The sequence below is a fragment of the Lissotriton vulgaris genome, chromosome 4_1 (genome assembly GCF_964263255.1).
Source record: "Lissotriton vulgaris chromosome 4_1, aLisVul1.2, whole genome shotgun sequence".
Classification (NCBI taxonomy): domain Eukaryota; kingdom Metazoa; phylum Chordata; class Amphibia; order Caudata; family Salamandridae; genus Lissotriton; species Lissotriton vulgaris.
In genome coordinates, this window is record NC_141691.1 from 1,402,284,871 (window position 1) to 1,402,300,961 (window position 16,091).

Consider the following 16,091-nt stretch of genomic DNA (forward strand, 5'->3'; position numbering starts at 1 on the left):
CAACAGCGGGGTAAAGTGAATTCCAGGTTAATACAGCATCTCCAATTTCATGTACCGTTATGTTCGATTGCCGAAATTTGATGCGCGTCTGCACTCGTCACTTTATTTCACAATAGAAGAGCTAAATTAAATAACATTTTCTAACAGAGCATTCAATACCTTTCCATGCGCAACGTTCAGCAGTATTTATACGGAGGATTAACATGAGCAGAAGATATACTTCGTAGGTTGTCAGGACCCTAGTCTGCCCCGCCATCCTCTCTGAATCCCTTTGTCTACTTATCAGCCCCCTCCTTTCGTTTCGTTTTAGACTAGATTTCTCTTCCGCTGCCATCTGTTATTCTTCCTTTGTGTCCTGTTCTGCTTTCCACCGCTTCGGATTTCTACCTAACCCGAACTGCCAACTTGTACTTCCTGGAACAGTCGTCACGAACGGTAACTCTCTAGCCTTTCCGTGCCACTCTATCGCCCTTTCCCTTCAAAGCCCGCCCCTTGTATCTTTTATAAACCAATGGGATTGCGGAATAACTGAAGACAGCCGCCCACTGGGGTAGCAGCTGTATTTACTCTCAAATAGTATGATCCTATGGCAGTGACGTGCATGACACGTGGTTGTGGCACTGGGTTGTGCTTGAAAGCATGGGGTAGTCTACCTGAAGAGCTTGTATACATGCAGGTTTATCACTCTAATTCCGCCACGGGCCTGCAGGATCGTCATGGCCGCGATAGAGGAAGAGAACCTGCAGAAGCAGGTGAGCAACTTAAAAGTTACAGCCTCGTACTTACCATGTGGCCCAATTTCATGTGTGCCACGTTCACCCAGCCCTGGGAACCGAATCTGCATGCTGGGCTCGTAAACCAGTGCTAGGATGAAAACTACTGATGTGGCTGTAATGCTTCGACTGGCTAAATGTTATTACACTTGACGTGGGGTGTCCCTTGACAGCTATGTAACTCATACCAGGGCCGGCCTTAGGCATGTGCGAGCTGTGCACCTGCACAGGGCCACCAAATCCCAGGGGCCACCACATCAATATATATCCTTAATATAATAATCCTCTGAGCATGGATACATATTTGTGTGGGGGCCCCTGGCAGGGATTTGGTGGCCTCTGGCTCTATACAACTTCCAAACACCATGACCCCCCCCCTCTTCACTGGCCTCCGCGTTCTGCCCCACCCGGACCCCCTCTTCCGGGGCCCCCTACCTACGCTCCCTGCCCAGGGCCACCATGAACCTAGAGCCTCCCCTGCTCATACATGGCAACATTTTGGAAGTGGAAAGTAGGAGATTTTTTTACAATTATAGGGAGAACGTATTTCTCCCATTGACTGCTCACATCGGGTTTATCGGCATGCATGGGACTTGCAAGTGTCCTGACGCAGGATCCGATATCATAAATTCAAATATAAGTTTACCTGACAGGAGCACAGAGAAATCGCTATGGCTGGCAGAGAAAGCGTGACACAACTGTGCACTTGCTTGCTGGAGCAGGTTACTGTCAGTACATAATCCGAGCCACACAAGACCAACCGCTTCCATCTAAAGCTCAGAGGATTCAAAATTTGCGAACATTCGTGACAAGAATTTTCAATTCTATTAAGGACAAGGAGGCGAGGATTATGCACTCTTATTCCTTTATTAGAAATGCTCAGCAGCCAATAAAAACAGTAAAAAAAATACAGTACCCATGAACACCAGGGTAACAACCATAGAGACCACAGTATAAAAAGTCTCTCTTCCTCTTTCTTTGGTGAGGAACAACAGTTGAAATCAAAACAGGAAGTCCAATTGAAGAACAACAGGAAGGAAGTCCACAAACGTAGGAAAAATCCAAGCAGAACAAGGATGCAGGCAGTTGAAGAATACTGGAACCAGAAGTCCCTTGAAGGCAAGCGAAGCCAGGTGTAACAGAAAGCCTCTACTTCGGGTCAGAACCTGAAAAGAGACACAAAGCTGCAATACACATCCAGTGCATAAGTCATAAGCAAAAATCATGGGGGGGGGAGAAAAAACAAGGAAGTCTAAGAAATCCTTATAGAATTATCAAACAAGTTCATAATATCAATGAATACAGAACAACAACATTGGGTGGGATAATCCTCGCCTCCTTGTCCTTAATATAATTGAAAATTAAAAATTTGCAAACATTCGTGACAAGAATTTTCAATTCTATTAAGGACACGGAGGCGAGGATTATGCTTGTTTAAAGCTGATCCACCACCACAGAAGCAATACGAGCAATCGGTTTGTAATAAAAAGTTTTGAGCACAGAATCAGAAGACCAATCTACGGCCTTCATAATTGACTTGAATTGAAAAGGGATTTATCCAGCGCGACATTGCCCATAGGCGTCAAGGCGCTAACAATGGTATAGGCTGTGAGGTAGGGGGAAGAAATTACAGATAAGTCTCCCTGAAGAACCAGGTCTTCAGGGCCTTTTGAAAGAGCGAGTAAGCCGACTGACCTTTGATATCCGCCAGAAGAGTATTCCAGATCTTGGGGACAAGGGAGTGGAAAGACCTCCCGCCCCATCTGGCTTTGTAGATTCTGGGGATCACAAGAAGATTTTTGTTGGCAGATCGAAGGACCCTACCAGGGGTATAGGGTGTTCACAAGGATTTGAAATGTTCCGATCCGTCGGCATACATGGCACGGTGAGTAAGACAAAGAACCTTGAACTCTATCCAGGCCTGCATAGGGAGCCAATAAAGATCCCTCCTGATGGTGGTTGCTGATGAAAGTCTGGGGGCGTTAGCGACAAACCGAGCAGCTGCATTTTGTACCACTTGCAGGCATTGTACCTGCTGTTTATTAATAAGTTCAGTGCATTACAATAATCTAACCTAGAGGAGATTAGTGCTACTGAAACAGTTTTCCGGGCCTCTGGGGAAAGATAGTGCACCAACTTCCTCAGGGTTCTAAGGGCTCCACAACAGGTGGAGATCGTCCTGCTGACCTGTTTGTCGAAAGAGAGTTTATTGTCGAAAATGACACCCAGATTTCGAGCGGACTGGGAAGGCTTAGGACAAACCCCAAGAGCAGGAGGCCACCAGTCCATTGACCAGATCTCTTCCTTGCCTCCGAAGATCAGCACCTCTGTTTTTTCCCCATTTAATTTGAGGAAAATCCTCACCATCCAGCCAGCAACTGCTTCCATGCAGTTTCTGAAATTCTGGGCTGTGATATCGGCAGAGTGTGAGAGGAGACCATGATCTGGGTATCATCGGCATAGGATAAAACTTCCAGCCCAAAAGATCTTACGAGTCTGGCAAGCATTGTCACATGCATGTTAAAAAGTGTGGGGCTCAGGGATGACCCCGGAGGGACCCCACACTGCACCGGTTTTGCTGTTGAGAGAAAGTCGCCCAGCTTGACCCTTTGTACACGATCATTCAAAAAAGATTTCAATAGGCTGAGCGCCTAGCCTTGAAATCGGTAGTGTTCAGTGTGAATTGGAGAGGGGGTGCGGTGTTGTGAAGTAAATACTCCAGTAAATACTCCACTCGTAGTTGGAAAGTAAAGTAGAAACACTAAGGTGGAATCCAATGAAGTCATGTGGCAGCGAGGACATAAACACAACACTTCCCCGTTCCCACAAAAGAATAAAAACAAACAAGATGAAAGAAAATAATATAACAATAAAATAAATACATATTATCAATAAGATGAAAGCTAAATTAGTAATAATTGCAAAGGAATGAAATGACAACTAAGCTAGATAAATTAAGAAGGACAGACATGTGTGACGTAATCCTTTAAACAAAGAGGTTTAACACACACGCTTCCTCCCCTAGTTACTTCAGAGCTTCTTTCAGGAATACAATAATCCTTAGATGCCCTACTCATACCCGGACAAGAAGGAACATTGGAAATGTTGGGAGAATCACCATTTTCCCCTCTCAGTAACACACGGAGAAATGGGACAAGAACTACACCTTCCATTTTCTGCAACACCTGAGATATTCTCAGTAGTACAAGGAAAATCTTCAATGCAATCATACTTAATTGGATGATGGTCAAAATGAATATTTTGAGCTAATTTTGGTTCGAATTTACCTCTGAATTTGGCAGACCTACTTGCATGCCACAATTTTCCATCACTAAACAAAGCAGAATTACACATTACTTTGATAACTTTTAAAGGAGCAGAGAGTTTGCTTTCTCCCTTACGTGTCAATCTTCCTTTTTTTACTTTCACTACATCACCAATACAAAGATGCACTTTTTTTAACACTATGAGTATGGTCAAAAACCTCTTTTTGTTTGTGTTGCTTATCTTCCAAATACTTCTTTACTTTTTCAGCAGACCAAGTTACAGGATTTGTACATTTTAACCAACCCATATGGTCTTTGGTGCGAGGGAGTCTTCCCCTCAGGGGTTCAAATGGGGAATATCCAGAAGATTCACTGAGAGTTACTCTATAAGCATTGACGGTTTTTCTTAGTTCATCTTCCCAATCTAAGGAATTACTAAGAGACAATTCAATGACGACCTTGATTTCTCTATTGAAGCGTTCTACACAACCATTTCCCTCTGGGTGGTATACAGAAGTGGTTCTATGGTTGATGCCAGCTCCTTTGATAAATTTCTTAAATGGCTCACTGATAAACTGTCTGCCATCATCTGAAATTATGTCCTTGGGACGACCTTCACGGCCAAAAACATCAGCCAAAAACATAAGTACAGATTCAGTATCCGGTTTAACAACTATTTTGTATTCAGGCCATTTTGAAAAGTGGTCTAGAGTAACCATTATGTATTTTGAAACATTATCAACACTCCTGACTGGGCCAAAAATATCTATGCCAATTCTCTCCCAAGACATATGGGGAACAATTATAGGGTGGAAAGGAGCACTGTAAATAGTTAACCTCTTGTCAGAATTAGTGCATTGAACACAATTTCTGATTCCTCCCTCTATCTTTATCAAGGCCCGGCCACCAATATGACTGTTTGATTCTTGACTTACATTTGACAATCCCTAAATGACCTTCTTGGCATAATCCAATAATTTTATTCCTAAAGTCCACAGGAGGAACAAGCCTTCCATTCCTAATTAACAAGTCATCTTCAATGGATAAATTATTCCTAACTTCCCAAAAGGCAAGGAGATCCTTCTCTAACATTGCTTTTGCAGGCCAACCTTTCTGGACATGTTTGATAACCGTAACCAACATTGAATCATTAGTAAGGGTTTGTGACCATTCATCATGAGAAATGCTTTGCAGCTCGTTCCGGAAAACAGAAGCTACCATCCAATCGTCTCATTCATTCTTTTATTCTATGGTATTACGAAAAGGACATCTGCTGAGAAAGTCAGCAATTCTAATTCGAACACCAGGAACATAGATTACATTATAAACATAATCAAGTAATTGGATGGACATACGTCAAATTCTAGGCGATACATTGCTAAGACCTTTCGATGTAAGTACCTTGGTCAAGGGTTTATGATCTGTCCTGACAGTTACACACGTACTCCAAATATATTGTCTGAAATTTTTAAGAGCCCATACACAACCATGAGCCTCCCGTTCAATAACTGAGTATTTTTCCTTAGTGCTCGTGAGAGCTCTAGAAGCGAATGCCACAACACATTCATTGCCATTTTCTTTGATTTGGGATAATACCGCACCCAGGCCCTTCCCACTAGCGTCAGTGGTGATGATACTCTTGAGATTTGGAGAAAAACCTTTGAGTGCAGGAGCAGAACAAATATCTTTTTTGATGCAATCAAAACAGTTTCGGCACTCTTGAGACCAAGAAAACACATAACCTTTCTTTAGAAGCTGTCTAATACTAAACATTTTTCCAGAGAAATTATGTATGAATTTCTAATAAAACTCCTCTAAGCCTAAAAAGGATCTAACTTCGTCCTTATTCTGAGGAATAGGAGCATTCTTAATAGCGTCAACAAGTTCAGATTTAGGAAAAATCCCTTTAGAATTAATTTCATGCCCTAGATAAGTAACACAGCTTCTAGCTAATTAGCATTTTGATTCTTCAGCTGTAAGCCCTTTTGCATTCTAAAATTTCAATAACTTTAATCAAGGTATTGTCATGCTCACTTTTATCAGACCACATAACAAGCATGTCATCTTTAAAAAAAATCTATATTCTTGGTGTCACAAAAAATTCGATGCAATAATCGCTGAAACATTGCAGCAGCAGATGCCAAACCGAAAGGTACCCGCTTGAATTGAAAAAGGCCAATAGGGGTAATAAAAGCTGTTAAATGTCTGCTTTCTACATGAAGGGGAACCTGATAGTAAGCGGAGGTTAAGTCGATAGTGGAGAACAATTGTTTGTTCCTGGTGGCAGAGAGTAATTCAGAAATCTTGGGAAGTGGAAAAACATCTATAAAAATGTTCTTATTCAATTCTCTCAAGTCCACACATACGCGGATACGGCCATTGCCTTACGTGCGACCACTAACGGAGCAGCCCAATCAGATGATTCTATTTGTTCAATTAAACCATTCTGAACAAGTTTATTTAATTCCTTAAGGACTTCCTCCTTGACACCCATGGGAATGTTCCTGACTTTATGTATGCAAGGACGGGTATCTTTTTTGAGAATAATCTTGTGTGAAAAGCCTTTCAGTTCTCCAACACTACCCGAAAATACTTTAGAAAAATTAGCAATAATCAGACTGCACTGTTTGTTATTGGTTGCTGTGAGACTTAACACTGGCTCAGCACTATTGGGATCTAAAATTATTCCCAACTCACCTTGGTCCCACCGTCCTAAGACGCACGGTCCCGATTTGGAACATAGAGCTTACATTCAGCACTTCTACCCTTAAATTCAAAATCTAATTTTTTTGATTCAATTAAGTCGATAGGTGCGCCTGTATAACTAACAGGATGGACATCAAGGATTTCAAAGACATTCCCAAGAGTTTCTTCTAAAGATTCCTTCCAAGTGTTCTGGTTAATAATTGTATATGGTGAGCCAGAATCAGCCATTAGCATAACTGTAACTCCCCCAATCACAATTTTACACACAGGTTTCTTCCTAACAATACTTCAGTCTCTATTAGGTTCTTCTATGACACAGATAATCTCCTCAGGATCAGAACATTCATTTTCATATGCATACTCATCAACTACACACTTAAGAGACCTTGTCTTCTTTTGACACACACGTGAATAGTGCCCCAAAATCTTACAGTTAGTACACCTTTGTCCTAGCGCAGGACATTTCTTGTCATGAGCAAGATGGAATGAACTTCCACATCTATAACATTTACCTCTTAAGTCTACTATGCCGTCACTCTGAAAAAAAAAAAAAATTGAATCCTTCCCTACAATATCTCTATCATTTCTTTTTTTAGTATGATCCTCTTGACGAGAACGAGTATTCACAATTTTAATGACTTCATCATTTTGAGAACTATTACTTGAAGAAATTACAGTCTTAGCACACCTGGTCGTGATTTCAGCTTTAGAAATTATGGAAGTAATTTCTCGTAGGCTGGAGTTACCATTCATGTATAACTTATCTTGCAAATGTGTATTATTACAATGCATGACTAACTGATCACAGACCAGTTCTTCTTCTATTGTACCAAATTTAGCTAGTAAAGCCAAATTTTTCAATGCTGCAATATAATCTTCCACTTTCTCATTTGTTCCTTGTTTGCGATGATAGAAATTGTAGAGGTGTACAGCCTTGTACACTGTAGGGGGAAAGTAAGAGTCCAAGTCAGCTAATGCATGCCCAAAAACATCTCCTTCATCGCCACTCCTGGGTTTCTTTTCCATACGGTTATAAATACTTAGACCACCTTTACCTAAACAATGCAGCAGTATTTTCTTTTTCCTCTCAGGGGACATTTCTTCACTATTAAAAGCTTCTAAATAATTAATAAAGTGATCTTTCCATTCCTCCCATTGTAAACTAGATACTTCACCTTCTTCCACCATAAAAGCTTGAGGGGCCGGTAAATTAATTGTAGCCATATTGGAAATTGAAAGCTTTAACAAAGCGCCACCTCCGATCAGCCAACCACGCCCTCGCCGCCGTCCCCCGCATCCGAAGAGCGACTACAGGAGGAAGGTCCTTCTCCTACCTGGCCGCCAAGACCTGGAACTCCCTCCCGTCCGACCTGCGCCTGACCCAAGACCACCTCTCCTTCAGGAAGAAGCTGAAGACCTGGCTGTTCGAGCAGTAGCGGCACCCCCCCCCCCCCCCCCCCAGCGCCTTGAGACCCTACGGGTATGTAGCGCGCATTATAAGTGTCACTGATTGATTGATTGATTAACAGGTAAAGTAAAATGTAATGGAAAACAAAAGGAGAAAAGAAAAACAAAAATCACAAACTAATTATAGTCACCGTAATATGATACACGGTGTGTGTATCACCATAGGCTGAAACGTGGCAGAAGTAGAAGTAGATAGTAAATTTCACCTTAATGTGATACACGGTGTGTGTATCACCGTAGACTGACACAAGGCTAAATGATGTCACTTTAATATGATACACGGTGTGTGTATCACCATAGATTGAAACGTTGCAGAAGTTGTTCTTCAGTGAATCCGATTCATGAAGAGAACAATTGAAGCAGTGTGAGGCGTTTCCGTGCGAAATATAATCCGTCTTCATAGTTCGTTGCTAGGATACATCCAGCGCTCCTTGTTGCACCGCAGGACGTGTTTCGTCACAATGTAGGAGGCGTCTCACCTCTAGCGCGCTGTCAGAGTAACCATCGCTAGGTTACAAGGGAAAGTTCTTGATTCTCCAAATGACGTCACAACGTTACACAGCGTGTTGACGTGTTGCCGAGGACGCTTATGCTGCGTAGACACGTACTTTCCTGGAACGAGATCCAGATTGGCAGCGAGACACATAATGCGTTCACATTCAAACAACGTGTCCAATGCAACCGCCAGGCAACTGATCGTAACGAGTAGTCAGTGCGAGGACCGTAAACTGACTCTGCTAAGGTACTAAAAGTAGTAAGAATAGACCACTTACTTCCAGTTGAAGAATAAAAACCTTATCTGTAACAGTCAAATAATGAATCTAGTTCTTGACCAGTATACCGCATCGGTCATGGGTTCAATCTTGCTGGGTTCAGGACTGTCCCGTCACCAATGCTGCGAAGTAAATACTCCAGTAAATACTCCACTCGTAGTTGGAAAGTAAAGTAGATTTAATCCATGAACCCAGCTGTAAGTTGAGAAGGACAGTCTGGACACTCCTCTTCCAGCCTCGATCTGCCACACACTGACTCACTGGATTCCAAGGTTACAGAACACTAAGGTGGAATCCAATGAAGTCATGTAGCAGCGAGGACATAAACACAACAGACGGGGGCGTGTTTGCATGTATGGTAACTTGTGCTTTCTAGAAAAGTGATTGGCCAGGAGGGCTGCCATTTTCCATAAATCGTATGGTCTGGTTATTCATTTAGATTTTACAACCTCTAACCAGCCCTGCTGAGTATCACACACATAGCTGTCAAGGTTTCAAATTGCTTATGCGTGGCATTTCTCCAGTCCGGAGCAGTTATGAGTGATATTGACCGACCAATTGTGTGACACTTAAAGTGACACTTTCTCACAAGCAAAATCAAGCAATAAAGTCCAGGGAAACAGATAAATATTAGATATTACACCCGTTTGAGTGACGAGAAACTCTTAAGATTTTGAAACCGATACAAAGCACCAGAAATGGGAGAGCACTAACCTAGTGCCCTTGTAACCTGATCTGACTGTAAACCAAATGTTGAGTCTCTGGGTTGGAATAAAACTGTCACACTCGGCTCAACTTTTTTTTCCTAAGCTTCAATGGAGGCTTCAGTGCTGCAGACCCCTTTGATCCGATAGTGACTGTGGAGGAGCTCATGGCGTAACACCGTGGTGATCTCTGTCTTGAGAGTCATAGAGAGCTGTGCACTGCTGCACTGCCCGTGCTACCTGTTCTCACTGTGACAGACTCACGCAGGTGTAGGAAACATGACCGGACACAAGTCAACCAGCGCTGTTAGAAAAATATCTGACATCTTACAGCCTTTTGTTTTACAATGATTGTCAGACAGCTCACTTGACAAAAACCTCTAACTGTAGCAAGAGAAAGAAAAATAAACTCAATTTTCCAAGTAGCAATTAGTAAAAAAGACAAACTGACATTTGACCTTTGCCTTGAACAGACAGCAAATGTTTCAAGAACATGATTTAAGGACATCTTTATTGTTCATTCACTTTCTAAATGAATAGAACACCTGCTCCTTTCCACATTATGTCCACTCACCAGAACAGACAAGTAGGTGCTAAAAATAGCTCGACCTGATAAAATCTGACTGCCATTGCAAGTAGATTTTTCGTGACCTGTTGATAATTCTTTTGAAGTGTTGATGGTGGTCCTATTTCTTTGGGCCAGATTGTCGATGGCCTGTAGTTGTTCCGCTCTATGAATTTTAAGATCACAGTTTTAGATATGTACGTTCATGGTGGTTCTTTATTATCCATTGGACTGTGGTTCTATGGCTCTCATCTTATTTTTTAAAGATTAAGGTCATAAGGTTTTTCAAATTTAATGAGTATTTATGTTTCTTTGGTGTTATAAGCGTGTAAGGTACAAGGATTTGATGAGTTCTGGGAGAGGACTGATGTAAACATTGAAAAAGGGTAGTGACATGATTTATCGATAAGGTACTCCTTCCTTGATGCTGTATGGTCTAGAACTTAATGTATGTATGGCTATGTTGATTGAGCTTGCTATAAGGCAGGAAGAGATGCACTTAAGTGAAAGGTATTTTCTTTAATCTGTCTAATAACGTTTTTCGTGCTGTGCAGTGGATGAAAAGTGATATTGCTACTGCCCCGTTTCGATCGACTGTAATTTTCAGGTCATCCCTAATGGAAATCAGTAGTAGTGATCCTTCGAAAAGGAATGGAACCGCACGATCAATGGATGTTCAGTATTAAACAGTAAATGTGTGACACAATGTATATTGCTATTCTGTATATTTGGGGTGCTATTTCTTCACACACCTACTACCAAAAGGTGCAATTGAAACACAATCCTAAAATTGTGTATACAAACTTACATAACCAAAAAGAAAATATACAGCACACCCTATCTTCTTTTAAACATGTAAAGACAAAATTCTTGTCAAGGTTATGTTCCAGCAGAACAAGTCATTCATCACTCTTGTCACATGAGAACCAACTGTCTCAAATCATATAGTCTTTTACGACAACAGAGTCCACATTAATCAGTTTCTTCAGATGAGTAAGTTTCTTTATTTTTCTTTTGAAATCTCCCAAAACAAACAGAACAACAGCCAACACGTGTTTCGAATCCCCTTAAACCTTGTCAAGGCACGAGCGAAGTAAGGTAGACACAAATTGGGTTCTTCAAGGCAGTCCAATCTAAGCATATAGTAATGTAAAAAAAACTCCAATAGTTTAATGTAGTAGGACCACCAAAGGTATAATGTAGAGTAGAAACTTCTATTTGAATGAAAAGTAATCTGGCTTTCAGTCCTCCTACAAAGTATTTACAACAAGCTATAGCAAACACAACGGCGATTAGCACTGGACCTTAATAAGTCCTACAATGAAATCATGATGCGCTCATTGCAAAACATAGAAAGAGCAAAGCACCGGAACCTTAATAAGTCCATGCACGAAGTCCCATTCACTTAATTTACAAACGCGTCCTCACCGTCATGATAATTGACGGTGAGGACGCGTTTGTAGACATTACTATACTTAGATTGGACTACCTTGAAGAACCTAATTTGTGTTTACCTTACTTCGCTCGTGCCTTGACAAAGTCTAAGGGGAGACGAAACATGTGTTGGCTGTTGTTCTGTTTGTTTTGGGAGATTTCAAAAGAAAAATAAAGAAACTTACTCATCTGAAGAAACTGATTAATGTGGACTCTGTCGTCGTAAAAGACTATATGATTTGAGACAGTTGGTTCTCATGTGACAAGAGTGATGAATGACTTGTTCTGCCGGAACCTAACCTGGACAAGATTTTTTTTTTTACTTGATTAAAAGAATATAGGGCAGGAGTCTTCAAACTGTTGGGCGCGACCCCCAGGGGGGCCGTGGAGTCGTGTGAAGGGGGTCGCACAGTCACACGTCTGCCCTGGCCTCCAGGGCTTCAGCCCCCCTCTTCCCCCGTCCTGTGTCTCAGCCCGGGCTGCTGCAGTGAAACTCGAGCTGCTGGGGGCTCAGCTGGGCAGTGTCTGGAGTCTTATCTCTGCAATGCCCGAGTTTTTCACAGGTCTTTAAAGACCATTAGCATATTTCCATGCCTTTGCAAACTGGTTACAGAGGCTTAATGTTTTTTATGGTTCCAGTACCCCCTGGGCCCCCACTCTGCCTATTCCTTACATTTGCATTTTTACACTTCTTGCTGTAGTTTGAGAATGCATTTAATGAAAAGGAAAATAAAGTTGGGTTGCCAAAAGAAAAATGCCTGCTCTTGACAACTAAATAGAGTTATAAATAAACAAGCATTGGAAATGCAATAGGTCTCGCAGCTTTAGAGTTAGTGCTTTTAGAATTGTTTATGGGTTTTTTTGTAAATCTTTAGCATTTTTGTTTCCTGTAGCCAATGCTAAAGAATTAAAAAAAAAAGCCATAAACATTTCTAAAAGCTCTAACTCAAATGCTCCGAGACCTATTGCACTGTGTGAGGGTGAGGGGTTGAGGGTGAGTGAGGGTGAGTGAGGGTGAGGGTGGGTGAGGGTGAGTGAGGGTGAGTGAGGGGTTGAGGGTGAGTGAGGGTGAGGGGTTGAGGGTGAGTGAGGGTGAGTGAGGGTGAGTGAGAGTGAGGGTGAGTGAGGGTGAGAGTGAGTGAGGGTGAGGGTGAGTGAGGGTGAGGGTGAGTGAGGGTGAGTGAGGGTGAGGGTGAGAGAGGGTGAGGGTGAGTGAGTGTGAGGTGTTGAGGGTGAGTGAGGGTGAGGCGTTGAGGGTGAGTGAGGGTGAGTGTGGGTGAGGGTGCGCTGGAAACACTTAAGGAATTAGGACAGTGACCACAAAGGAACATACCGCGTCCATGCTAGGCACATACATGAAAACACGGACACGTCAATACGTTCACAGCACTTCATCAGCAAACAGTTTATTGCAATGTGAGGAGCGAGGCGCTTAAAAAAAAATATTAGTACAGAATGCGTCCGTGAAACCAAGCTAGCTTTGGGGAGGAACTAGAAGCGCGTGGTGACGTCGGAGGTTTCAGCTTACAGCTCATATGCACAGAGACTGTAACTCCTAAGCGCTGTGCTGAAAAGGCGTCACCTATTACACCAATTTAATAGAGCTCAACTAATGGCTTCGGGAGAATGAAGGGCTGTGTCGGCCCTGCAGGGACTCGATCTAGTGACCTGTAGGTCACTTCACACGCCCAGTCATCCCGCCAACTCGATGACGACATTTCAGCTGTAACCAGACACACGTGAGGGGGTAAGGTTGCGAAACCTAACAGCAAAACACGAGCACCATGGAGGGGACTGCCCGTCACAAAATTCACACTATCGCCAAAAACAATAAACCATATGCGCTGGAAACACTTAAGGAATTAGGACAGTGACCACAAAGGAACATACCGCGGCCATGCTAGGCACATACATGAAAACACGGACACGTCAATACGTTCACAGCACTTCATCAGCAAACAGTTTATTGCAATGTGAGGAGCGAGGCGCTTAAAAAAAAATATTAGTACAGAATGCGTCCGTGAAACCAAGCTAGCTTTGGGGAGGAACTAGAAGCGCGTGGTGACGTCGGAGGTTTCAGCTATAGGGTTTAGAGTATTGGGAAAGGCAGAGAGGGGTGATGAAAACACTGGGCAAGAAGAGGGATGACTAGGACGGCAGATGGGCACACGGAGTGGAATACGGGACAGGACGGGGTGATGAAAATACATGGCAAGAAGAAGGGAGAGAACAGAGCTGTGCAGGGGGCGCGAGGAGTGGCAGACAGGGCACATAGTGGGAAACAGGGGGCAGGAAGTGGTGAGAACAGAGGGGTGCAGGGGGCAGCAGTTAGTGGCAAATGAGAAAACAGTGGAAAACATGACAGTAAATGGCGATAAAAACACAGGAGAAGGAGAAGGGTGATGAAAACATCGACAATGAGTGGGGGGAGAACAGATGGGGACAGGGGGCAGAAGTTAGTGGCAAATGAGCAAACAGTGGAAAACATGACAGTAAGGGGTGATGAAAACACAAGGAGAGGGCGAGAAGAGAGGGTGGCACATGTGTGCACAGAGAAGTGGAACTCAGGGGGCAAAAAGGGGCGATGAAAACACCAGGCAAGGAAAAGGATGAAAGCAGAGGGAGGCGAGGAATGGCAGATGAGTACACAAAGTGCAACACTGGGGGCAAGATGGGGTGATGAAAACAGGGCAAAAAGAGGGATGACTAGAGGGGGTGAGGGGGCAGATGAGCACACCGAGTGGAACACAGGAAGTTGGGATTAAAATACAGTGCAAGGAGGGGATACAAGAACAGAAGGATGCTGGGATGGTAGATGTGTGCACATAGGAGTGGAACACGGGGCAGGAAGGGGCGATGGAAACAGGGCAAGGAGAGGGCTGAGAACAGAGGGGGGCAGAGGCAGCGATATGTGGCAAAAGAGTACACGGGAACAGTTGGAAGTGATAACTAGAAAGCAGGGTAACCTGACCCAGGAGGGGGGAGGAGGGAGGAGAAATGCGTCTCGGCCGGAGCAGGGGGCGGAGCAGGGAGAGCGGGCTTTGGAATGTAATTCACACGGCCGGCCGGTCGTGAAACTGAAAGCATGGCCGGCCGGCGGTGAAAGCCTTTGATGCGGCAGGGGAAATGCGAGACGGCGGGAAGGGGAGGGGGCGGAGCGGGTAAACCAAGACGGACGTGCACGCGCTTTTAAGCTCAATGCGCATGCGCATTGAGCTTAAAAGTCACGGGCACTGCAAGGAATCGCCACGATTCCTTGCAGTGTGGATAAAGAGTGGATAAGTCCCAATACACCACCAGAACGATCTATGTACAAGACATAGTATGGGGTGGGAGCGTGAGGGAAACACCAAGGAGCAGCCTATGAGAAGCAACTCACAGGACCTTTTAAACAGGACGGTGCACACCCGATTGTGTGTGTGACTGTGAGAGAGACATTACCAGAAATATATTTATTGCCTCTTTAACACATTATGTACATAACATGACATAGGTAGCAGTGCATTTACCACAGCCTATGTGAAGCAACTCTCAGCACCGTTTTGACAGGACGGTTTGTGCGCACGTGTGTGTGTATGTATGCGTGTGCCCTTCGAGCACGTGTGTTGTGTGTATGTGTGTGTGTAACATTACCAACTATCAATATATTGCAACTTTAACAGTTTATGTACATAACATGACATGAGTAGTGCCTGTATGTAAAAACCACAGGGGTAGCCTATATGATGCAAATCAAAGGGACATTGTGTGTGGTGGGTGGGATGAGGTTGTGTGGTTCTGGCGCCACAGGATCACAAGATATGGTCATCCTATGCACATAACACCACATGACTCGAAATTCTTATTTATTGGGATGATTGTTCCCTGGCTGGGAGTGGCGCTCACAAATTATAGTAGTTATCTAGTAGTTATGTATTTGTTATAGGTGCCTAGGGTGGAGGTAATCATCCAACACTTCCTGATAAAGATCCACGGATCTATAATACTTTTGTACCACGCCCTGGCACCCCAAAAACACAGATTATGACAAGTCAATAACTTGAAGTTCAAGACAGATGCAATAACAGAGTATGCGATTTAATGATAATTTTCTTATTCTGACTCCAGCCAACACGTGTTTCTTCGGTCGGGACAAGGCAACCGCGACTTCCTGAGGGCTGGAAAACATATATAAAAACAGAGTATAAGCCCAGAGCCCTTTGGGCATGGCTGTTACAATTGTTAACATGTGACTGATAGGTATTTCCTAAATGTGCCATACCTATTACATCATAGGTTCAGGGTTATTCATACAGTCAGAATGGGAAAGAAGGACAAGATGCCGTGTTTCCAGAGAAACATGAATCCATATACATGTGTGTAGGTTAATAGATGGTGTCTAAAAGGCCAAGCCAATCAGTACT

The 16,091-nt window shown here is 43.3% G+C and overlaps 1 protein-coding gene across 2 annotated transcripts in view; it reads left to right on the forward strand.

The window, feature by feature from the left end:
- The first annotated feature begins 571 nt into the window (after window positions 1-571).
- IMPACT (impact RWD domain protein) overlaps window positions 572-16,091 on the forward strand; it is a 198,030-nt gene continuing 182,510 nt past the window's right edge. The window contains exon 1 of one of the 2 annotated variants that reach the window (XM_086965651.1): window positions 572-752. In XM_086965651.1, coding sequence (XP_086821777.1) covers window positions 717-752 — 36 coding nt within the window. In that variant the 5' untranslated portion in view covers window positions 572-716. The remainder of the gene's footprint in view (window positions 753-16,091) is intronic. The other variant, XM_086965650.1, reaches the window with a different exon arrangement.